At 39.5% G+C, this 25,217-nt stretch overlaps 1 protein-coding gene across 1 annotated transcript; it reads left to right on the top strand.

Annotated features, from left to right (window-relative positions):
* Positions 1–5,263: 5,263 nt before the first annotated feature.
* aipl1 (aryl hydrocarbon receptor interacting protein-like 1) lies at positions 5,264–22,325 on the top strand. The gene is made up of 6 exons (XM_020524362.2): positions 5,264–5,359; positions 6,189–6,368; positions 9,095–9,283; positions 11,770–11,946; positions 17,311–17,452; positions 22,120–22,325. Exons 1-6 carry the CDS (start codon positions 5,264–5,266, stop codon positions 22,323–22,325), a joined length of 990 nt encoding a protein of 329 aa, XP_020379951.2.
* The last annotated feature ends 2,892 nt before the right edge of the window (positions 22,326–25,217 follow it).

Genomic DNA, 25,217 nt, shown 5'->3' with positions numbered 1-25,217 from the left:
GGATGACTTGGTGACAGGTTACTGCTCTGTGGAGTTATTTCAGACAGGATAACAGCAATGCAGTTTCACTCTTTACAGGCTTTATAGCCTATCAGTTTCATTGTCCGGTGACTCTCTACTGTGCTCCCACTTTATTCACCCTAGCAGTTTGACATAGTTTGGGAAACCAGTGTGCTTCCTGTTAAGTCCAGAATGGTGGGTTAAATTACCAGTTAGTTTCTGATTTCCATACTGATTTGATTTGCCTGACAGCACCACAGTTTGCTGTTCATCTGAAATTGTCTCCCATTCAAACTTGAAATCTGCAATGTTATGTTGGGTTTCTGAGCTGGTAATGCCTTTTTGGGATTTGACGCCTGCCTGACCCAGATAAATCTCTCCCCAATAAAAAAAACATTACCACTGATATCAGTTAGAGATGTAGTCCTTCTGCTGAAATCACAGAAACCAGAACCATGCAGCTGATGTGAATTGGGCCAAGGTTGACTTGTTGGAAGACAGATATCGTTCAACTTGTTATCTTTTGACTTCAGAAAAGATGCTATTAAACCAGACACTATCGTCAAAAAGGACATTCTGGAGAAAGCAGATTTCTACGCACTGAACTGGAGAGTTTCTGAAGTTAGAATTGGAACGGACCTTCGGATTTTGTTGTCGTACCTGCTTCAAGAAAGAACTGGCGGTTTTAACTAGAAAACACAGTTTTGCTAGCATTCAATGAAAACCAGCCGAAGATTTTATGTCTATGCCTTTATTACCTCTAGATCATACTATTCCAGTACTCTGCTTCCATCCATCATGAACTTTTCTGTCCAAACCTGTCTGCTCATATCCTGATGCATATTATCTTTTTCACGCCCTTATCCTAACGTTTCCCAAGTCTCTTTCATTAATCAACACTGGGTCCTGATCTGGCAATTCTAAATTTTGCATCCTTTGGTAAAAATCCAACCACAATGGCCCCTCATCTACCCTATGTCTGATACCTTCACCAGCTCTGCAAACCTTTGAGATGTCAGTGTTCCTCAAATTCTTGTGTCTTGCATATCTCTGATTTTAGTTGTACTACCTTTAGCAGCTTTGCCTTCGGCTAGCAAGGTCACAAACTCTGATTTTCCCACCTTAAAGCTTTCTTGCCACTGTAAAGACATTCCATAAAATCCACATCTTTAATCAGGCTTTTGGTCATAAATCTTAATACCTCCTCAGGTGTTACTTTTGATAACACTTTTGTGAAGCTCCTTGGGACAATTTTACTGTGATAGAGATTCAATGTGAATAAAAGTTGCTGTTGTTGCTAGATTTTATCTTCATTTTAATAGGTATTAGTAACATTTTAATTTGACAAGCAGCCATTGTTAAGTTTACAATGAATGTTTATGTATAATTGCTGTGAAGTGCCCACAAGTAACAAAAGAATTCTGCTTAGAATGCTGGGAAGGACCATTTCTTGCTATCATGCACTGAATGCCGTATAACAGCATGGAATTAAGTTAACCATTCTGCTGAATTGCTAAAAGCATCAAATTCTTGGCCAATATTTCCCATTACCATATAAATAAAGCTCAAATCATTCAGAAAAAATAAGAAGAAGACAGATAAAGTAGCAAATTTAAGGCCCTGAGTTAAATGCTTGTTTATAACATACATGGTCATCCCCACTGTGCAATACATGGAGGCAAAATCCATTTGCAGGGGACTTATGATCATTAAAAGCAACTATAATTAAAGTGTTTGAAGTGAAACACGTGTTAAGGTTGTATAAATCAAACAGTAGTTGAAAGTAAAACAGTTATTTGTGAAAAAGTAATTATACTCTCTGTTACTATAGCTCCTAGAGCATTGAGCATAAAAGTAGAATCTGGATTCATTGAATCCCTACAGTGTGCAAACAGGCCTTTCGGCCCAACAAGTCCACACCGACCCTCAGATGCATCCCACCCAGACCCATCCCACTATAACCCACCTAATCTACACATCCCTGAACACTATGGGCAACTTAGCATGGCCAATCCACCTAGCCCACACATCTTTGGACTGTGAGAGGAAACTGGAGCATCCGGAGGAAACCCACACAGACACAGGGAGAATGAGAAAACTCCACACAGACAGTCACCCGAGGGTGAAATTGAACCCGGGTCCCTGGCTCTGTGAGGCTTATGTCTCAGTGATACAGAATATTGGTGAGACCACATCTTGAAAACTCTGTGCAGTTTTGGATTTCCTTATTTACTGAAGGATGTAAATGGATTGGAGGCAGTTCAGAGGAGGTTTACTAGACTGATAGCTAAAATGAATTGGTTGTCTTACGAGGATAAGTTGGCCAGGTTGGGCTTGTTTCCACTGGAGTTTAGAGGAGTGAGGGTTGACTTCATTAAAGTGTATAAGATGTCTAAATACAATGAAAGAATAAAGTAAAGTATCTAGGCATGAGTCATTTTGTATACCTTTGTATACATTCAAAACCAAAAGGATAAAAAAGCTCAACTATGAAAGAAATCTAAACTAAAGAAGCATAATTAGTTAGTAAGAATGGATCAGAAAATATCAACAAATGTAACGGAGCATGGCACAAGATTATCCACAATTGAGCTGAAGATAGTAATACACTGTGCTAAACAAACAGTCTATTCCTGTATCAATTAGATTATAAAACATTGGAGTAGAAGTCGGCCATTCTGCCCATCAATTCTTCTCCACCATTGAATGAGATCATGACTGATCTGATGATCCTCAACTCCATTTTCCTGTGGAATGGTCTTGCCAAAGTGGACATGTAAAGAGGCATTCCTCTGTGTGTGAATCCAGAACTGTTTTAATATTAGGGCCTACCCTTTTAGAACAAAGATGAGGAGAAATCCTTTCTCTTAAAGAGTTGTGCAAAATCTTTGTCTTCAAAAGTGAGGGAAGCAAGGTCATTGAATATTCTTAAGGCAGAGATAGACAGATTCTTGTAGGCAAGGAGTCAAAGCTTATTGCAGTTAATGGGAATGTAGATTTCAAAACACAAACAGATTAACGATAATCTTATTGAATGCCAGAGCAGGTATGAGGGGCTAAATGGCCTAGTTCTGCTCCAATTTCATATATTTGTATGTTTCTACACAGGACTGAATGATGTTGTTGGTTATATTATTTCTCTAAACCATTGACAGGGGAAGAATGGAACAGTAGACATTATAATTAAATATTTACAGTGACTACATTGTGATAATGCAGCAATCTTTGATCATATTTCATGTACCATTGTCTACTAGTTCATTTTCATTCAATCTCTGTAACTGCACTGGGAGACTTTATACAGCAGATTTATCAGCAAAACCCTTATTGTGAGGTAAAGCTCACTAATTTGTTAAGAGATAACTGGCTGAGTTGAATTACTTGAAATCTTAAGAGAGATGGGCTGTATCAATTAGCTCTCACAATTTGAAAAGCAGGAGAAAGACAGCAGTACTCTATATAGATATTAACTACAAAGCAACAGCTTATTATATAGATTGCAAACATTTATTGTTTTATTGGAGTATCTAGTTAGTATCTCTCTCTATAGATGATACTGCATATTCACTTTGCTCAATTAATTGTTAATTTGTACAAATATAAATTGCTATCTTTGCAATGATGATAAAGTACAGAAAAGGTTAATGTGGAGGCACAGGATATGGTCAATACACAAAACAATTAGAATATCATTTTTGGTTTAAATCTTCATCCTATATTTAAAAGCTTTGTCATCATTGGGACAGTAGTGCCATAGTTCTGTTATCACTTTGCTAGTAATCCATTGACTCAAGCTAATAGCTTGGAGTACGTATTCAAAACACACTGTGGCAGCTTGTGGATTTCAAGCTCAATTTTTTAAAATAAAATCTGGAAGATAAAGCTTGTCTCCTGAAACCATCAATTATGTTAAAACCCAGCTACCATTACTGATGTCCTTTATGGAAGGAAATCTGCCACTTTCATCCAACCTAGCCTAATACTGACTTGCAACTTTCACCTTAAGAGTGGTTACGGGTTGGTGACAAATCTTGCCATTGATGATCAAATCCAATGAAAGAGTAAAAAAAAAAGTACCTAAGCATGAGTCATTTTGTATACATTCAAAACTAAAAAGTGAAAAAAAACTCAACTGTGCAAGAAATTTAAATTAAAGAAGCCTAATTACTTCGTACAAGCAGATCAGAAAGTATCTACAAATGTAATGGAGCATGGCACAAGATTATCCACAATTGAGCTGACTATGGTGATTCTCTGTACCAAACAGGCAGTCCGTTCCTGCATCAATTACACTACAAAACATAGGAGTTGAAGTAGACCATTCTGCCCATTGATTCTGCTCCACCATTCAATGACGTTATTACTGACCTGATATTCCTCAACTTCATTTTCCCGTGGAATTATTTGCTGATGTACATAGAAAAGCAAAACTAATAACTGTTTTCAATTCATGAAAGCATGTATAACCAAATTCAGCTACAGGCATTTTTTCTTCCTGGCAGTTCATGCCAACGTACTGGGAAGCACCTAAATTTTGAGTTTCAATTTGGTTTCTCTCCCCAGCATTTACCCTCCTTTCCTGCTTTAACTTTTTCCTGGTGTGTATATAATTAAAAAGGGAATAAACACCGTCAATGTGCAATTAATGGTGGAGGCACCATGACTGACTACTATCATGTAAACCAGCATCAGTTGTCTCTCTCAAATGAGACAGTGGGGCTACGATGACTTTACCTTTCATTTACCCAATGTCCTCACACAGGCGTTTACTAAACGACATCATTGGATAATAGATCAGCATCCCACCTCCTGGTAGCTTTCCGCCTCCTCAGTTGAAGTGTGCTGAAAGGAATTGTAGGAATAAGATTTGAGTTCTCAATACAGGTCACCGGTCTCGAACCGTAAACTCCACAGATGCAGCCAGGCCTGCTGAGTTTCTCCAGCTGTTTCTGTTTTTGTTTATTTGAGTGGCTATTTGGTTTCTTGAATGTCCACATTTCATTCCCTTGAAACTGATATCAGAATGAAGAGGTGCACTAATTTCTTCTGGAAAATTCAGTACTATTAATAAGAGGCTCAAGAATTATTTAACAGTGAATATTAATCAACCAGAGTGCCTTACCACATCACATCTCCTAACCATTGGCTAGTTTGCTGCTTAATCTTATGTATAAAGTGAGGATCAGCAGGTAATCTTCGCACATGAGAAGCTGTTAGCTGAGTGTGTAAACTGGTAGCTTATTCTATATTTCACGAACACGTCATGGAGGAAACATATCTGGCAAATGTTGAAGGCATTAAAAAGGCAATTCTCCATGGAGGAACTGGCGAGCTGCCAAAATTTCTCACAGGATCCAAAGTAAGTTCAACTTAGTGTTCAGTATCATTTACTGAAAATGTAATGGGTTTTCAAAGGCCAATTCAATGCAGACAAAATAAATAAATGCAGAATATGTGTGAAGATTTACCTTAACAATGTATTTATAATTTCCATGTAATAACATTACTCGATTTAATATAATTTTGGCATGGTCTAGGCAACAATCTGTTTTAATAATTCAAATTCATTTTGAATTTTTATAGCTATTCAACTAGAGTTTTCATTTAGTAATTTAAAAGTACTTAAACCCAACATACATGTTCTTTTTAAAAAAATGTCTTAGATTGGAAAATGGTCAAATCTTATGTAAGTAAGAGAATAGAATGACCATAGGGCTGTTCTCTCACTAGAGACAGCCTCAGGCAAAGGAATTGAACCCACACTCTTAGTATCACTTTGTATTACAAACTACTGCCAATTAACTGAGCTATCTGACTCCCCAATTCTAGTTTGCTAAATTACTGAGTGGAAGTATTTTATTTTAACTTTGATGTAAAAAGCAATTCTATTAATTTTAAATATAGAATTAATACATGAAAGCTTGGAAACAATATTTAAATGTCATTTTATGGTTACATAAAAGCTCTTAGTGTGGTATTTTAACAAAATTGTTAACACATTTGAAGAAAAGATTGGATAACAACCTTGCCAACACAGCATCAGAAGTAAATAGGCACATACTTATAAACCATTGCACTTGCAGGGAACATATTATTCCCATATAGATATATTAATTGCAATATTCATTTACCAAAATTTTTTTGAAATGAAAATAAAAAAATAACTGGCTTTATTTCTTGTTACAAAGGTCACATTTCATTTTCGGACTATAAAATGTGATGGAGACCGAACAGTGATCGATGACAGTAAGCAAGTTGGCAGACCGATGGAAATAATTTTTGGCAATATGTTTAAACTGGAAGTTTGGGAAATTTTACTATCATCTATGCGGATTGGAGAGGTTGCTGAATTCTGGTGTGATGTCATTGTAAGTAGATTTGAGTGGTGAAGCAGTGAATTGATGTTACTGCGTCTAAAGGAAATGAAGTTCCTTGGTGTTTTGCATTAATCTTTAGATGAGTAATGCTGCTTGTCACAATGCTCCACAATCCATTTTTCTGTTTAGTCATTAATTCTGATCCTTAGGCAGGAGTAAGCAGATTAAGCTAAGCTGCCAGCATATGGACACACTATAGCTGTGAAAGAATGATTTGAAGTCACTTCACACACCGTGGCACTCAAAAAGGTGAATGAGACCATTTTAATGCATAAAAATTGGTACACAGATTCTTCCCCCACCCCATAAAAAAATTTTCAATGCTTTAAGTTTGACAAAGTAAATCATTGCCAGTACTTTACACTTAAAATTAATCTGGAATCCCAGATATCCTTAACTTCAGGATTATGCAGTAGGAAACAACTTTTACAAAAGAATTGTTTTAATTAAACTGTGCTGATGCTTATTTGTTTTATTACATAAACTAGAAGTAATTTAGTCAACATTTGAAAACTGTGTTTCGAAGCTGGTGTCTTGGACAGATAATTCTTCCAAAAGGAGCAAAACAATTTAATGAATAGAATATTATGAATATACTTCAAACAGGAGCACACAGAGTTGTTCTTTAGGTTCAGCTGGCACTTCCCCTTAGTCACTGAGGCCAGGAATGTGACCTTTTATCAGGTTTTCATTACTGCCCTTTTATGCTGGCCACCAAGCCTGAAAACATCAAAACCTATGTTTTTATTTTCTCCTCTTTTTGACTGCTCAGAAAGGATGTGTGGCCTTGGTTCATTTCTTGGAGCGTAACAGAAAGTGGATTGGAACAGTGTCACCAAATGATCTCACGGCAAAATACACTGTAAACCAATGTATTCCAGTATCATTCTACTGACAAATGTGTGACTCTATATCTTGTGCTCCTATGATCTGTCCTTTGATACTATTCACAAGTTACAGATACTCTGAAAGAAGAGCAGTGAAATATGAAGCTGAAAATTTTATGTTGGGAGTTAGAAACAGGACTCTAAATTGTTTCTGAGCCCTGATCCAGCTCCTTGGGGAAGGAAACTCTAACTTAGTTTTTAAAGAATATCCCTCCACCCTACCCCAATTGGCATGGAGATAGGCTCACCATCCAATAAAGGATGACATGGTACCTTGAAACTAGAAGCCCAACCAGATACCTTCCAGTTTAAGACAAGCAGAAGTCTGCAGTACAGGGTGAGTAACTGAGACGGTGCATCAAAATGGATGTGCCCGATACGAGCTGTTCTAAAACTTCAAATAGGAGAAGCATACAACAATTTCTGTGTTAACAAGGTGTAGAGCTGGATGAACACAGCAGGCCAAGCAGCATCAGAGGAGCAGGAAGGCTGACGTTTCGGGCCTAGACCCAAGAAGATGCTGCTTGGCCTGCTGTGTTCATCCAGCTCTACACCTTGTTATTTCAGATTCTCCAGCATCTGCAGTTCCTACTATCTCTGAAACTATTTCTGTGTGTTGTGAGGGTTGGGAGAAATCCCTGGACAAGATTGTCTTTGACTACACCTGCACACAGACAGGTATGTGGTCTCTAGGCCTGCCTGGAGTGTTGGTTTGCCAACCTGCCAATGGATGCCCATCATTAGGCTGCCCCCATCTCTAGGTAAACACCACTGTACCCCCTCCCCCACCCAGTCAGGTTTTGGAAATTGGAAGCCAACCAAAAGTAGCAATCAGTCTTCTTCCAGGAGCTGTTAAGAAAGCTCTTAAATGGCCAGCATGGCAGAGTGCCATATAAGTCGACTGCATTATTTTCAGGTTGATTCTATCACCTTTAGCAGGACCTGAAAATTCAAGCCACAATGTCAATAACAATAGACAGCCAATTAATGAAGAAATGTTTGGCAGGTTTTATATATGAGTATATCATCCTGTGGATTAGTTGGGTATGTGGACTCACAGCAGAGATTTCCTTGTTTCTTTGAGGTTAAACTGCAGGAGGAGCTAAGTAGCTGCCAGTGGTTTATGCCAGGAAATAGGCCATTTGCCTGTTGTTATTGCCAGGTCAAGGTACAGCAAAAGAGGAAAGTAACATTTTAAAATGGAGCAAAATTAAATGGTAAAATGTAGTGAAAGGTTAAGAGAGGAGTAAACTATTTAAAGGGTGAGTAAACTTTACCAGAGTTACCTCTAACAGTACATTGTGGGTGGGCTGCTGTGCCTGTTAAATCAGATCAAGGTTATTAGCATCCAAATCTTCATAAAATAATTACTCATTTTGGCTGTATTCACATTCTATTTCTCATTGGATATTGCCTGTTGTATGACACTTATATTTTATATTAAAATATAAACAACTATATTTTATTGTAAATGCATCTTCTATGTGTGAACACAATAACATTGATGGTACAAATGGAGTAGCCCTGAAACCTACGCTGCTCTTCAAACAGCGAATCTGTGATTGTTAACATGGAACTAGTCTGCAACACGGTAAGTAATAGATGGAAATAACAATTTGCAAAGGCCTTTCTTGTACACATCTGAGTCATAGACTCTATTGTAATCTTTCCTGGGTAAACAAACTTCTTCTTTATCCGAACCAATTTTCTAGTTACTTTTGAGGGTTTCTTTCTCATATCACGCTATTTGTGAAAATGCATCACATGGGTATCATTAGAAATGTTAAAAGTGGAATAATTGTTTCTTCCTCCCCACACCCCAACCAACAGCACACTGGTCTGTATCCAACTGTAGCAAAGAGTCTGCGTATGATTGTAGAAGGGAAGGACCCGACAGACTGGCATGTTCATACCTGCGGCCTTGCCAATATGTTTGCCTATCACAGCCTGGGATATGATGATCTGGATGAATTGCAGAAAGAGCCTCAGCCACTTATCTTTGTAATGGAGCTGTTAAAGGTAAAGACTGATCTGTTTATTCTTACCTCTTAAATCACAATTCAACACCACTAGTGAAATTAGTCCTGCCAATGGATTATGTAAGCTTTCTTCTTTTTTCCCACTAAAGGCCTTCCTTACTTCTGTTGTCGATGCTCAGTGTTGTGGCTTATCTAAACCTTCCCAGGTATAAGGAATGGGTGAGTAGGGATGCTTCCTACTACCAGCTCCTTCTCTAACATTAACCAGAAAGATGTTTTCAAGACCAATCTTTACAGTGATATCTGCAAAAGCCTGGATGTGAGAGAGGGAGTGAATTTTCCCTCCCGCAATTGGCTGCACAGCATTCCCAACATCTCAAATCTGGCTCAGGAGATGGTTTGGATTCTCTCTCTGAGGAGCTAATTGGAGTCGGGCCTGCCACCCTCTGGAAATAGTGTAGGGATAGCCAGCGGGGCTGCTGATTGTCAAGATGAGCTCTCTAAAAAGGACTGCCTTAGTGCTCTGGGAGTTTGTCTCAATTATATTAAAAACAGTAAGGCCCTCTAGAACTCATGCCTCACAATCCAGACATGCCTCATGGCCCATCCATGCTAACTCATAGTCCCTATCCATCCTCTTCACAGCCCTCCATTGCCAAGTTAACTCCCTCTCCCCAGGCCCCATGGTTATTTATACCTTCCATGTCAACCTTTACACCCTCACTGATGCCCAAAGTCCTTTTGGGTCCCTCAGTCAAATTAGCATGGTTCATGCCAACTCAGGATTTACCATAAACTGTTCTTTGGTTTTGTACCCTCCACCCCAACTTTTATAGAACCGTTGAACCCCATGCCACTAATGTGACCTCAGAGGGTATTCACTTCCTTCTCCTTCTCAACCCCATCTGGGTACAGGATTGACTTCTGACCTTTGTGTAAAGTGAGGCTGATGACTTGGCGAGACTGGGGTTGGGATGTCAGCGTTCATTCTTACCACTTCAATTTCCTCTTCTTTCCATTTGTTGTACATCCATTTCAAGGAACAATTCAAGAATTGTGTTGGCTCTGAATTAAGACCTTCTCAAATAAGGGTGTAGGGTGCAAGGGGAGTGATGGTTAGGGTGACCCTTCAAGGGTCTGGACAGCAGGAATGTTATTCAGCCATTCCTTTGTGTAGGAGAGCTTTCTTCTTTTTGCCTAGAGGTTTCTATTGCAGGAGGGTCAAAACATAGTGGTCTTGGACTCTAGGCCTGGAACGATACTCCATTTTGTTCCCCTTCTTTCTGGTTCCAATCCCTCCATGTCTACCACACCAAATCCAATTCCCTATAAACTGGATGGTACAATGCAGGTTGGATGCATGGTGACTGTCAAGCGATGGGCAGAATCAGTGTTAAGAAAGCTAACTACCCCCAAAATCTTCAGTTACTGAGAAACAATTTGGCAAATGAAAACAATTTCAAATACATATTTGGTGATTCAATTAATTAATGAACAAACTCGTGGTTAAGTTGACAATAGGAACACTCTGAATAGGAAATATGGACAATAAGAATGCATATTGGTCCTAAGGTATACTTGAAGTGTGCTAACAAGTAGATAAGGTGATAAAGAAAGCATATGGCATGTTTGCCTTTATTGGTCAGGGCATTGAGTAGAAAAGTCAGGATGTCATGTCGCAGTTTTATAAGACTTTGGTTAGGCCACGCTTAAAGTATTGTGTTTAATTTTGGCTGCCACATCACAGGAAGGATGTGGAGGCTTTGGAGAGGGTGCAAAAGAGGTTTAGTAGAATGTTTCAGAGATATTAGGAACTGCAGATGCTGGAGAATCTGAGATAACAGGGCGTAGAGCTGGATGAACACAGCAGGCCAAGCAGCATCAGAGGAGCGGGAAGGCTGACGTTTCGGGCCTAGACCCTTCTTCAGAAACGTCAGCCTTCCGGCTCCTCTGATGCTACTTGGCCTGCTGTGTTCATCCAGCTCTACACCTTGTTATTTAATTAGGTTGACAGACAGAATCTTTTTCCCAGAGTTCAAATGTCTCATACGAGGGAGCATGCATTTAAGGTGAGAGGGGAAATGTTCAAAGGAGATATGAGATTCAGGTGTTTTTTTATACAGGGTATGGTAGGAGTCTGGAAAGCACTGCCAGGGTGGTGGTGGAGACAGATACAATAGTGGCATTTAAGGGGCTTTTATATAAACACATGAATATGCAAGGAATTGAGGGATATGGACAAGGGAAGGCAGAAGGGATTAGTTTAATTTGGAGTTATTTCAGCACAACATGTGGGCCAAAGGGCTCGTTCCTGTGCTGTACTGTTCTGTGTCTGTTGTTACATGAAATACATGCAAATTAAAATTTCCAAGAAGGCAGTTTTCTACTGTAATTACAGTTGCAGCACCCAGTAGTTTATTTCAGTATTTGAATTAATAACAAAAATATTTTGTGTCTGCTTGCTTTAAAAATAACCAGGAATGTTTCATTTTAATCATGTAAAATGCACTTTTTAAAAAAAATTAGATTGAGTCTCCAAGCTCTTACAAACGAGAAACATGGGCCATGAATGATGACGAGAAACTTAAAGCAGTCCCACTTCTCCATGGAATGGGAAACAGACTGTACAAACTCGGCAGGTATCAAGATGCTTTGGCAAAGTATCGCGAGGCAGTCATCTGCTTAAAGAACCTCCAAGTAAAGGTATCTAACCAACTAAAGTGAAACTTTCATTGCTCAGTAGTCACCATGAATTCTTGTAGTACATTGCTGCGTCCATTTCTAATGATTCCAAAATTACTTTTTACTCATGCATGGGACATGGATGTTGCTGGCTAGGCTAACATTTCTTGTCCAACCCTAGAATATTTAATCTCTACTGAACTGTGGTTTGGTACAACTGATTGGCTGCCTCAGTAATTTCAGAGAGCCTTTGAAAGTCAACCACATTGCTGTGGGCCTGCAGTCTATATGTAGATTAAATCAGGAAAGGATAGCACGTTGCCTTCCTTAAAGGGCATAAATGAATCAAATAGGATTTAATAACTATCAGTAGTAGTTTAATGGTCATGATTAGACCAGCTTTTAATTCCAGATTCATTAATTGAACTGAAAATTTCATCAGATGCCATTAGAAATTTGAGCTCATGTCCTCAGATCATTAGCCTGGGCCACTTGGTCATCTGCTCAGTAATAATATTAAGGGTTATGTTTGTTAAATCTTAAGCCCTAATGGCAATATTTAAGTATGAGTTTTAGTTACTGAGATTGAGAAGCTCAAGAGTCTTCAATCTAAAGAAATTTGCATTAGCTTTATTGGTTAGTGATACCAATATTCAAACAGCCTTGGTGCAGCACTCCTCTGATTCACACTGTGAACTATCTCTCTCTGTATGTCTGCTAGAGGCTATTTTAGACTCTGATCTCTGCTGCTGTTACACAAATCCGTGGTCTGTGATGAAAGATACATGGGCAGGTGGAACTGCTATTGATGCATTGTCAGTGCTGAATGCCTGTGTACTATTATGAAATTGTTTGGCTTCATGCCACAAATATGTAGATAACCAAAACTGACTCTACACAGATAACAGGTAACAAACAGGTTTAGACATGTTAAGTGAGTGGGCAAGAACAAAGCAGATGGATTATGGTGTGGATTAGTGTAAGGTTATCTGTATTGGTAGGAGAAACAATATATTTCTTAGGAAGTGAGAGATCGAAAAGTATTGATGTCCAAAGGGACCTGAGTGTGCTTGTTCACAAGTTTCTGGAAGCTAACATACAGATGAAGCAAGCAATTAGGAAGGCAAATGATTTGTTGGCCTTTCCAACAGATGATTTGAATACATGAGTAAAGTTGTCTTCTGTAATATGGAACCCTGGTGGGACAACACCGAGAATATTGAATACTTTTGGCCCCCTTACCTAAGGAAGGATATACCCACCACGGATGGGGCTGAGGTTCACTGGGTTAGTTCCTGGGTTGAGCAGTCCATCCAATGAGAAGAGGTTTAGGAGGCTAGGCCTGTATTCTCTGGAATTTTTGGTGATGAAAGGTCATCTCGTTGAAACTTACAAAACTTGTTAAAGGGCTAGACAGGATAGATACTGAAAGGCTATTTCCTCTGTTGAGGTAGCTGGGGTTATATAGAATTAGGGGACACAATTTCACAATAATGGGTAAACTATTTAAGATTGAGGTGAAGAGGATTTTCTTGATTCAGAGACTTGTGAATTTTTGGAATTGTCTACTGAGGAGGGCTTTGGAACCTCCTGAAAGTCCAGGGATAGTGCAGGAAAAAGGTGTTGAGACAATCATCAGCCAAGTCCTAGCATGGTGGAACAGGCATAAGATGCGATATGTGATGGAAGGTGCCAATCCAACTGTAGGTCACAAGTCCCAGGCATGAAAGAAAAGTTCTCAGATTGTGGGCATGCTGACAAGGCTGTGTTTTACTGCATTGCCTAGCTGCCCTTGTAATGTGAGAATGTGTCTTTCCCTCAGTATCTGTGGTCCTTGTGTTAGAGATGCTCCTCATATGCCAATAGGGAGATTACCAGGATTTTGACCCAGTGACAATGATGGAATGGCAAAATATTTCCAAGTCAGGGTGATGTGTGGTTTGTTGGTGATGACAAATGCAAGTAGCTGCTGGACCTGCCTGACTTGAAAGTGTTAATCCATAAGCATCTCCTACTATGATGATATTGTATAGACTTGCGGGATGTACAGCCTGGGAAAATTCGAAAGGAGTGAGATCCAACATCTGGCCTTCCCCTAATCTCTGTAACCATGTCCATCATATGAATGTACCCTGTAACTGGCTAGTAAAATGCAATAAATATATCTTGTTAACAACAACAGACACTGCCAGTTAGACCAGGAAGTGTTTTTTCCTGTACCACAGTAGACTAAGCAGACGCTATGGTTTCCCACTCTTAAAGAGGTAGCAGCAACCTTCATCATGAGCAATTAACACAGTGGAGTGAGCTGGCATGCTGTTACAACACTGCCCTTCCAGATGTCAGTAGGTGGTTTTGGTGAGCTAAGTTTGATCGAGAAAATTACTATGCATGAGGACTTATCTTTTCCATCTCTTATAGTAAAATGGAAGTGCCTTCTAGAAGTTCTAAATTTCAAGCCATGTGCTTAGCATAATGTAATTAGTATAGTAAGGTATTGGGTACAGTAATATATTGTGGTATAAAATAATATAATAATTACATGATAATTACAAATTATAGTAATTTTGAGGTCTGTGGTAGTCTTGGAGTACAATTATGTTGTAATGTATTGAGTGTTCAATGAAGTAGGTAAGACAATAGAGTAGGTGCGAGACTGATCTTACAACATAGAGCTTGTTCATTCAAATTCCACTATGGCAAGTTGTGAAATTTAATTCGATAAATTGTGGGCTAGCATGAAAAAAAATCACAAGTATCGCAATGCTCAACTTGCCTTACCCCATCACCACTCACTGTGAGTTACATATGACTGAACTCTACATCAGATGGCTAATTTCTAAAGTCCTCTGAGGCCATCAAGTGAGACACTCGACTGCACAACCAATTGTAAAGGTTTGCCACTAACTAGGGATGGGCATGAAATGAAATGTGGTTTTTCAATGGCACTCACGTGCTGAGGATATAAAAGAATAAGTCATACAGATAGCAGACACTTTCAGAGTTAGAGTTGGCAATCTGCTGGCATTTTTAAACATAAGTATACTTCTTAATGGTTTTGGGTTTGAGGTTTTGATGGAAGCTGCTTTCGGTGATGAAATGTTTGTAAGTTAAATATAGCTGGACTTTACAAAAGGCTGCTTCATGTATTTGTCACTGCAAGCATCTAGAGCCTAGTAAATGTGGATCCTGTGATATTGCCCATCAAACTGACACTGGCTCTGCCCACCCTGGGTACTGTTTCCACCATTTTCTGATAGCATTCACATTTAGAGACAGAAGGTGATTGTAGGAATTGCAGCTCACGGTGGGCATCATCTGCACCAGGCCCTGTCCGGTCACCAGATGTCCCACCAAGAGCCTTCGTGTCCCCTTTTACCTTGCAGCACACTGACAGCCCATTTCCACCCATTCCCCTACCCATCATATTGAACTTCACCTCCAACTGTCATCCTTGCCCCTTGAACCACATAATCATGCCTATCCTGCTTCTCTCTGCTCTTCTGCAGAGACCATAGTGCTGGTCACAGTCACTGACCACCCCCAGCCTCATAACCTACCACACCCTTTGATGTGGTTTCACATGCCCCCCCATTCACCTTAGGTATCCCTCGTCACCATCCTTGTCCCTGCCTCCACAAATACCTCTGACTCCCCCCACCTCCAGCTGTGACACCCCTACCCTTTCTGGCAGGGATTTCTCCCAATTGCCCCTACAGGACCACAACTTGGAGCCTCCCGAATGATTAACAGATCGACAGCCAGGTCTGTATTGTCCCCAGAGATCTGGCTTACTCCAACAAGAAATCACTAGTCATGAATGAGCAGACCCCCGACCATTGTGTTTGAAGCTCCTCGACTAACACTATGTGATTCCCTAACTGCTGCTGTTGGAACTGTAGGACTGAGCACTGCCCAGTCCCCAGGCTGAACTGGGACCATTTCCCTGACCATGCACATCCCAAGTGGATGACAGACAATGGCCAAGCTGCTGGACTGTGTGCAGACTCAGCATGTGACTGGGATGCCTGACACGACTGGATGAGGATTAGCTGTAACCACTTTCTGATGGAACCATTTGGTTGAATGAACATGCAGTGTGTTTACCGTGCAGGCAATGTCATCTCTCGGTGTGCCATGCAGCAAGTTAGCATTACTCACCACCTCCCATTGACATATACTTACTGACAAACAGGACAAGCTGCCTGAGTGTCTGTGCTAAAAAAAAGTACCTTGATAGGGCAGTATGGATAGACTTTGGTTCTGGCTGAATTGCCAGTGCATGGTTTGAAAAAGGCAAGGCAAGGGTGCTGTGAGCATGTAGGTGGCACGAAGTGAACGGCTGCTAAGCGAGCAAGTGAGCAGCCCCGAGGTGTATCCTGGTCCAATCCTTCAGCCGGGTCCAGTCCATGCATATGAAGTTCCCCTGCTGCAGCCTTTCAATGCTAGTTACCAGTGGTCCCAACAAGCAGTGTGCAAGTGTATTGCAGAGGTGCCATGATGATTGCGATGTGTTGGCACAAATGAGATGCCAATGTCTATTGCCAGGTACCCGCTCTGGTTTCCATGTTGAGTTTTCTTGACATCTAGCTTGTTCGATGAATGTGATAAGATAGAAAGCCAAACAATGGGTTGAGTTGGACCATCAACAAATTGTTTTAGAAGAATCCCCTGTAATTAGCAACTCGACACTGCCTGGTTAGAAACATGTCAAAAGCACGAAAGATGAAATGAAGTGTTCCCAATATAGAGATGGGTCTTGCTGGACTTCTCGTTCAGTTCTGTCTCAAATATTGCCATAGCCCACATTTCTCAGACCTCTATAAATGTCTTCCCACAGTGTTCATACGCTAGCAATGTACATCAAATGACGTTTTGAATGCATTAACAGCTGGTTCAATGCTGAATTGTGTAATGCACAAACTGACACATCAGCTACTGTGTCACATATTATAAGGGTCAACATATAACCCGCCAGATGAAGAAGGGAAAATGCTACCTTTAGATTACATGGTTACTAAGGCACCCAGGGTTAAGCATTTGATTCCTGGATAACTTTAGCTTTAGTAATCTTTGTCGCCTGTATTTTTCAATTCATTCTACATCAGACTATAGAGGAAGTGTCAAATGGAAATGTGACTTTTCAATTTTATCTAGAAAATGTGTCACGTTGAATCACATTTCCTGGTAGCCAAATATATTATAGAGTTGTTAGCGCCTGTGGAAAGGTGCAATCAAACTATTCCATGATAACTCTCCACCCCACTGACTTTGTTGTGTTGTTTTTCCCTTTTTTGAAATCCCAAACATTACACATCCCCCATGATTTAAAACATTATTACTTGAAACAAGATGTTGGAGAATAACTTCTGTCTTTAATGTTAGCAAAAGCCCTGGGAAATTGAATGGCTCAAACTGGAGAAGATGATAGTCACATTAGTTCTGAATTACTGCCAATGTCTTTTGAAAATGGAAGAGTACTATGAAGTGTTGGAGCAAACAACAGATATCCTCAACAACCATCCAGGTATGGGCAAACCACCAAGATAAATTACAGAAACTTGCTATTCAACTTTGCAGTAAATTCGTTATAATGAAAATACTGAACGTTTAAAACTTTCTATGGTGAATTCATAAAACTGCATCAAGTCTTTCTCCCGATTGCATTATGTTCACTCTTAAGACAAGGATCCCATGTCTGTGCTCTGTGAGCATTCAAGGAGAGTTTTGTAAATGTTGCCACTGTTCCAGAGTACCATAGGTCTTCTCTCATTAGAGAGATATAACTAGTGGTGAATTTAACTTGAGCTTCACCATGCTTCAGACAATGGGACAGCTTGAAAAACAGAATTCTTCTTGGTAACCTCAGGCAGTACAGGATTTGTCCCAACAGTGGAGTTGGGATTGGAAATTTACCATCAAGACCCAATTTCCACAAAATCTGAATCCTAAGCTTCTTTCCACATACGCTTGCGGAAAGTGTGCCAAAGTGATGAGCAGTGCTTCCTGACATTAATACTGACGTTCAAGACACATGTTAATTTATGACAGCAGAAATTTATCACATAAAGTACATTGAAATATTAATGATTTTTATCTAAGCCGCACTAATTAAACTGTGATAATAGATATTGCACTTTTACGATTATGGGATGAGCAATTGTCAACTCCCTTTAAACAATCAGATTACGAGAGGAAGCCCATCATAATTTTAAGCTCAGAACTTTGACCCTTGAGATCCAAGTGACCACTGTCCCTCAAAGTACCATGTAGTAGAGAGTATAAGAATAGAAGGATGGAGCAAATGAATCCACTGCAGGCATGATGGGCCGAAAGGCCTCTTTCAACACCATGACAGTTCTTGATACTGTGAATGTGTGGCTGGAGAGATGGTGCAGGAGGGAAAGCTATAGATTTCTAAGGCATTGGGAGCATTTCTGGGGGTGGTGGGATCTGTACAAGTTATTTGGCTTACATCTGTACAGGAATGGGTCCAACATTCTTGTGGGTTGTTTACTAATGTTGTTGGGGTGGATTTAAACTAGATTGGCAGGGGGGTTTGGACCCTGAAAGTAGTTTAAAGGTGAGAGAAGCTGAGATGGCAATAGAATTAAACATGAAAAATTGAAGCTAGAGCACAGAAGAAATATAGCCTTGATAAGAAAAAGGTGAGTTTAACAACACTACATGTAATATATTTTAATGAAAGGTGTCTGACTTTAAGACAGATGAGCTGAGGCACACATAGACATGTGGGAGTATGATATCACAGCTGTGACTGAGACTTGGCTGAAAGATGAACAGGATTGGCAGCTCAACAGTTTTGGTTATAGGGTATTGAGTCGAGATAGAGAGGGGGAATCAAAGATAGTAGGAACTGCAGATGCTGGAGAATCCGAGACAACAAAGTGCAGGGCTGGATGAACACAGCAGGCCAAGCAGCATCATAGGAGCAGAAAGGCTGACGTTTCGGGCCTAGACCCTTCATCAGAGAAGGGGGAGGGGAAGGGGGTTCTGAAATAAATAGGGAGAGAGTGGGAGGCGGATAGAAGATGGATAGAGGAGAGGATAGGTGGAGAGGAAACAAACAGGTCGAAGAGGCGGGGATGGGGCCAGTAAAGATGAGTGTAGGTGGGGAGTTAGGGAGGGGATAGGTCAGTCCAGGGAGGACGGACAGGTCAAGGGGGCGGGATGAGGTTGGTCGGTAGGAGATAGGGGTGCGGCTTGAGGTGGGAGGAAGGAATAGGTGGGAGGAAGAACAGGTTAGGGAGGCGGGGACGAACTGGACTGGTTTTGGGATGAGGTAGGGGGAGGGGAGATTTTGAAGCTTGGGAAATCAAAGTTGCTTGATCAAGGAATTAGTTATAGCAGTGAGAAGGAATGATACCTTGAAAGGATCGTCAAATAAGGCCATATAGGTAGAAGTAAAAATCACATTATGCCCAACACGCTGTATGGTATGTACTATATGCCCACATAGTCTGGGAAAGATAAAGTGTCAAAATGTAATAAAATTTCAGACAAGTGTTAGAATAATAAGGCATTAATAGGTGGGATTTTAGCTATCCAAATATTAACAGGGATAGTTTAGTGTGCAAGGTAGGGAGGGAATAAAATTTTAAAATTGCATCCAAGACCACTTTTCATGACAGTATGTAAAAGCTCAACAAGGAAATGTCTAATCCTGGTCTAACATTTAGAAATGAATTCTGGCAGGTGGAAGGTGTATCAGTGAGCAATTATTTTGGAGATCACAGCCATAAATCAGTTAGATTTAGGATAGATATGTAATAGGATAAGGATAGGATGAGAATAAAAGTCCTAAACTGAGGGGAGGATGATTTTGCAAAGATAAGGGATGATTTAGCCCAAATGGACCAGGAGCAGTTATTTGCATATAAGAATGTAAGAGCAGTGAAAGGTATTCAAGGAAGAAATAGCGAGAGCACAGGCCAGATATGTTCACACAAAGACAATGGGTGGGACCAAGACAGGAGAATCCTGGATATCCAGAGACATAAAGGTTAGGTTAAGAAAATTAAAGAGAAGCTTGTGTCGGATACTAAAGTCTATAGATTCCCTTGAGGAGTATAAAAAGTGCAGGGTATTTTTTTAAAAGGCAAATTAGAAAAGTGAAGCAAGTCTATCAGGAAGCATTACAGGTAGAATAAAGGAAAATCCAAAGAGTTTTTTTTATTAAATATATAAACAGCAAGGACATAACTAGGGAAAGATTATGGGCAAATACTGAAGTAATCTATGTTTTACCCGAAAGATGTGGGCACAGTCATCAATGAATGCTTTTTGTCAATCTTCATGATGGAAAAGGATGTTGTGGGTAAAATATCAAGGTGGAGGACTGTGAAATATTAGACTGAATTAATATAGAGTGGAGGAGTTTCTATTTTGTGTAGCAACCCAAAACATGGCTAAATCCATAGATCTGGATGGGATGTAATCCAAGCTGTTGAGAAACGTAAGAGAGGCAATGTGAAGGGCCTTGGCTGTTAGTTTCAAAATCTCTCAGGTAACAGGCGTCAGATGCCAGCACATTGGAGGACCGCTGATGTTGTGCTGTAATTAAAAAGGAGAGAGCATAATCAAGATGATCGCTGATGACACTAAAATTAGTAGGGTGGTAAATAGTGAGGAGGATAGCCATAAACTGCAGGAAGGTATCAATGGACTACTCAGGTGGATAGAACAGTAACAAATACAATTTGACCCAGAAAAGTGTGAAGCAATGCCAGCATTCCCTCTACTTTTCTTCCTTGCTGCACAGGCCTTCGAGGTCCATGTACAGCAGTGACTTCTGGAATCAGAAGGCAATGATGTGATTAGCATGCCGAATGCTGATCACTGTGTGTAGAACTTGGAGTTGGTGCACACTTTGGGTAATCCATTTCAGGAGGGCTAACAAGACCAGGAATTACATCATGACTGGTGGGAGCCATGAAAGTACTGGATATCAGATGGACTTTGCTGGGCCTATTCACAGATCCTTGAAGGTACCAGGGCAGGTTGCTATAGTAGTTAAGAAGCTATATTGGATCGCTGCCTTTATTAACAGAGGTATAAAATATAGCAGCAGAGTCTCTAAGCTCAACTGCATAAAGCACTGTTTAGGACACAACTGGAATACTGTGTGCACTTCTGGTCACCATGTTACAGGAAGGATGTGATTGTATGACGGGTGCAGAGAAGATTTATCAGCACGCTGCCTTGATGGAGGGTCTGAGCTGAAGGGAAATATTGGATAGACTGGGTTTTCCATAGAGCAGTGAAGGTTGAGACAGGACCTCACAGAGGTGTATACGTTTCTGAAAACCATAGGTAGACTGGGTAGAAAGACACTTTTAAAGTTAGTACAGGGGTCAATAACCTGGGGGTATAGATTTAAGGTAAAAGATAGAAGGGAGAGTTGAGAAGAATTTTTTCACTGAGAGTTGTGGAAATCTAGATCTCACTGTTTCAAAGGATGGTTGAGTTGGAAACTCTTGTAACATTTAAGTAGTATTTGGGTATTCCCTTGTGTTACCATTGCCTTGAGGGGTATGGACCAAATGTTTGAAAATGGGATAAGTGAAGTCAGGTCTTTGTAGATTGATGCAGACACAATGGACCAATTAGGCTTCTTCTCTGCTGTAAGTCTATAAGTAATCAATCAGATTTCAGATGAATCACAAGAGTAACTGATCAGGTTTGTCACAAAACCATGTTTAAGACAACCAACTGTTAGCATAATTCCTTCTTAGCCCTAAATCTTCTACCAATTAGAACAACAATGGCTGTAAGTTCTGGTAAACATTATAGCCTCCAAGTTCCCCAACAAGAAACATGCCATCTTGAAAGAATGCAAGAAACATAGAGAGGATGGGAAGCACACTGAAGAAAAAAATGACTCAAAGGAAAAAGGAAGAGAAAACGACAAGGAGAACAAGAGTCAAAGAGATGAATGACAATTCATGCACACAAAGTGATGAACCCAAATGGTTACATTTGTGAGCATAAAACAGAGAGAACATAAACACAGTTGTCTTAATTCTATCTCTAAGCATTGCTAATGGAGGACATTGTGCAATCTTATTTTTCAGTATTCCCTGTTTGATTTGCCTAAAACAGTGCAGAAAATGTAGCTGATCCTCTATATTTTCCAAGTCTAAATTTTCTTGAACCACTATCTTCCTTTAACAGGTAACATAAAAGCCTACTTTCTAAGGGGAAAAGCTCACGCAGAGGTATGGAACAAAGCAGAGGCTACAGCAGACTTTGAAAAAGTTTTAGAATATGACAGTGGAATGACCAAAGCAGTGAGGAAAGAACTACAGATCCTTGACTCCAGAATGAGAGATAAGCAGGAGGAAGAGAAGCTGCAATTTAAGCGAATGTTTCACAAATGAATTTGGCATATCTGTGATCAACAAATGATTATAATGTAATCAATAAGATATTACAGATAGTAGTTTATGTGTTTTTGGGGTGGACTTTCCTTAATGGGCACTGCTTTGTCTTGTGTAAGATAATTTTGAAATATGGTGAGCTAATTTAAATGTAACAGTGAATTTTGTATGCGGTAAATTGAAAGAAATTACAGAGTAAAGTGTAACTGGTAAGAACTAAAGCAGACAAGAATGTCTGGGCTACTTTATGCACATGGCAAGGGATCACCGCAATGGTTTCCATTCAAGAAGTCATCTGGTAAATTGCTCCATAAGGTCCTTTTAATCAGACTTCAGTCTTTGAGAAAGTAAATAGAATATGCAGTACATTAATGTTATTCAGAAAACTCCATCTGATAACTATGTGAAAAGCATTTATCCAACATCTCCATTGCATTTAATGGGTCATGTAATTTGACCTCTTGCTATGAAACATAATAACATAGAAAATAGAAGCAGGAGTAGGCCATTTGGCCCCTCAAGCCTGCTCTGCCATTCGTTATGATCATGGCTGATCATCCAACTCAATAGCCTGTTCCTGCTTTGTCTCCCATATCCTTTGATCATTTCAACTCCAAGTGCTATATCCAACTCCTTCTTAAACTCATACAATGTTGTGGCTTTGCACTGCTTTCCGCTGGCACACCACTCTCTAGGTGAAGAAATTTCTCCTCATCTCATTCCCAAATGGTTATCCGGTATCCTTTGAATGTGACCACTGGTTGTGTACATTCCTGCCATCGAGAACATGCTTCCTGCATTTACCCTCTCCAGTCCTTTTCAAATTTTATAGCTTTCTATGAGATCACCCCCTTATTCTTCTGAACTCCAGTGAATATAATCTTAACCCATCCAACTACATCAGTCCTGCTATTATAAGCATCAATGTGGTAAACCTTACATCATTTCCACTATAAACAGAACATCTTTCCTCAGACCTATGAGGTTCGGATAATCACAGTAAGGAGCAGAAATGATTGGGAAAATGCACCATCCCATAACCTGATGAACAGAAGGTACTCAGTAGCAGGTTGAATCTGGGATTCAGAGTTTATTTCAATTAACTCTCAAAGTTGATATCCCCTTCTCAAAACTTTAATTGTATGTTATCTTAATCCAATTATCCATGTGATACAGAATATGAGATACATTTAAATGTAACTCTAAACTAAAAAAATCTTAGCCCAGATGTATGAATTTTACTGGATTGAAATTATATAGTCTCTTGATCTATGAAGAGGGCTAAAAAATGCAAATTTGTAGAATAATGCTCATGCGTAACCAGGTTACTTCATGGGATTTGTAGGGAATTCTCCACTTTGAATAGTTGTAGGAGCTGAGTTTAATTCTGTAAATTGTCTGTGCCTTTCTAAACCTTACAGAAGCAAATAGACTTGAGCATTAAAATCCTCGATCAACCATAAGGAGCTTTTGCATGTCCTGTCTTCATGGAAGCCACAATATTGTTATATAATTAGTTTTAAAAGCATGGGTCATGTGGTTAACAGAAACAATTCAGACCCAAGAATCACATTCTCTGACACGTGCATAAAACAGAGAACACACACCTCATTAAAAAAAACGGAACATTTAACCATTCTGAAATGCAATGTCTGACTCTGGTCAAGCCTTGCAGGCCAAGTCAAATGTGGGGTTCAATAAATGACCAATCCATGGCCAAGCAACTCTGCTGCTGAGGTTATATAATCCCAAATGGTAAAGGAAGATACTTGTGACCAATGTCACAGGAGATCAACAAAGATTATTGTTCACATTTTAACTGGCTGATGTCTGAAAAAGATAAACAGTGCTATATTTGCACGATTACCTTCCAATTACTACGGGAATAACTCTGCTCTTATTTGAGGTTTTTGAGCTTATAAAAGCAGGTGCATTCTCTATGTGCAGTAAAAATGTCTACTTTATTTATTTAACTTTGTTTATTACAGTAGAGCTATTTCAGCTCAGAAAATAAACAAGGACATATTCCTTCGAGCTGTCAGGATTGTGCATTTACTGTATTAGTTTATACCTATTGGCAATGTAATATGAGAAGTTCTTCATTTACACTCAGAGTGATATCAAATAATAAATGTATCTGTTGGTGAGCTGGATCAAGAAATAATCTCATTTCATGATTAGGAAAACAATTCAAACAAATGTGACAAGTGGCTGTTTGAAATGATTTTGAGTTACAGTAAAACAAAGAATGTGATAGAAAGATACAGTTGCTACAATGAAAGGTTAATGTAAAAATCTGGGGATTGGAGCATTTTTCTATTGTTTAGTGATAGACATATCTTCCAGCATTTCTCATTTTTAAATTACAAATTTATCCAGTGAAATGCACTAACAGTGTATTTTTCCAAACTGCAGGCTGCATTCACATTTGCTCCCCAATCTTACCATTGTCCTTATCAGAAGATCACAAAGTCACTAGACAGATACAGATGATGAAAGCTATTCAGCTCATTCTTAACTCATCTATCTGGAACAAGCCTAAGCTCCCTTCACAACACCATTGAACTGTTCTATGTACACAAGGTTTCAAAAAATCACCTATAGAAATATGATGAAGAGTCAGTCAGAACTAATTTAAGATGGAACAATTAGGAGTTATATTTACAATTTGAATGACTTGGGTTGCTCTGTTACAAGGGTGAAGCTAACTTCTTCAGACAGCAGTCAAATAATGACTGCGTGATTGACTAATAATTTTGTGTTAACTGTTTTTGCGGGGCTACTGAACTCACATGTTTTAAATTTTTTTCTAGTAGCTGTTAACCCACTAGAGTCTGATTCAAAATAATTTCTGTGGAGCATTTATTTTGTCAAATAGTTTCGTCATTGGTG

The sequence above is a fragment of the Rhincodon typus genome, chromosome 26, assembly GCF_021869965.1.
Source record: "Rhincodon typus isolate 14 chromosome 26, sRhiTyp1.1, whole genome shotgun sequence".
Taxonomy (NCBI): domain Eukaryota; kingdom Metazoa; phylum Chordata; class Chondrichthyes; order Orectolobiformes; family Rhincodontidae; genus Rhincodon; species Rhincodon typus.
Note: the sequence above shows the minus strand (reverse complement) of the source record. Positions and strands in the feature narration are given on the sequence as shown.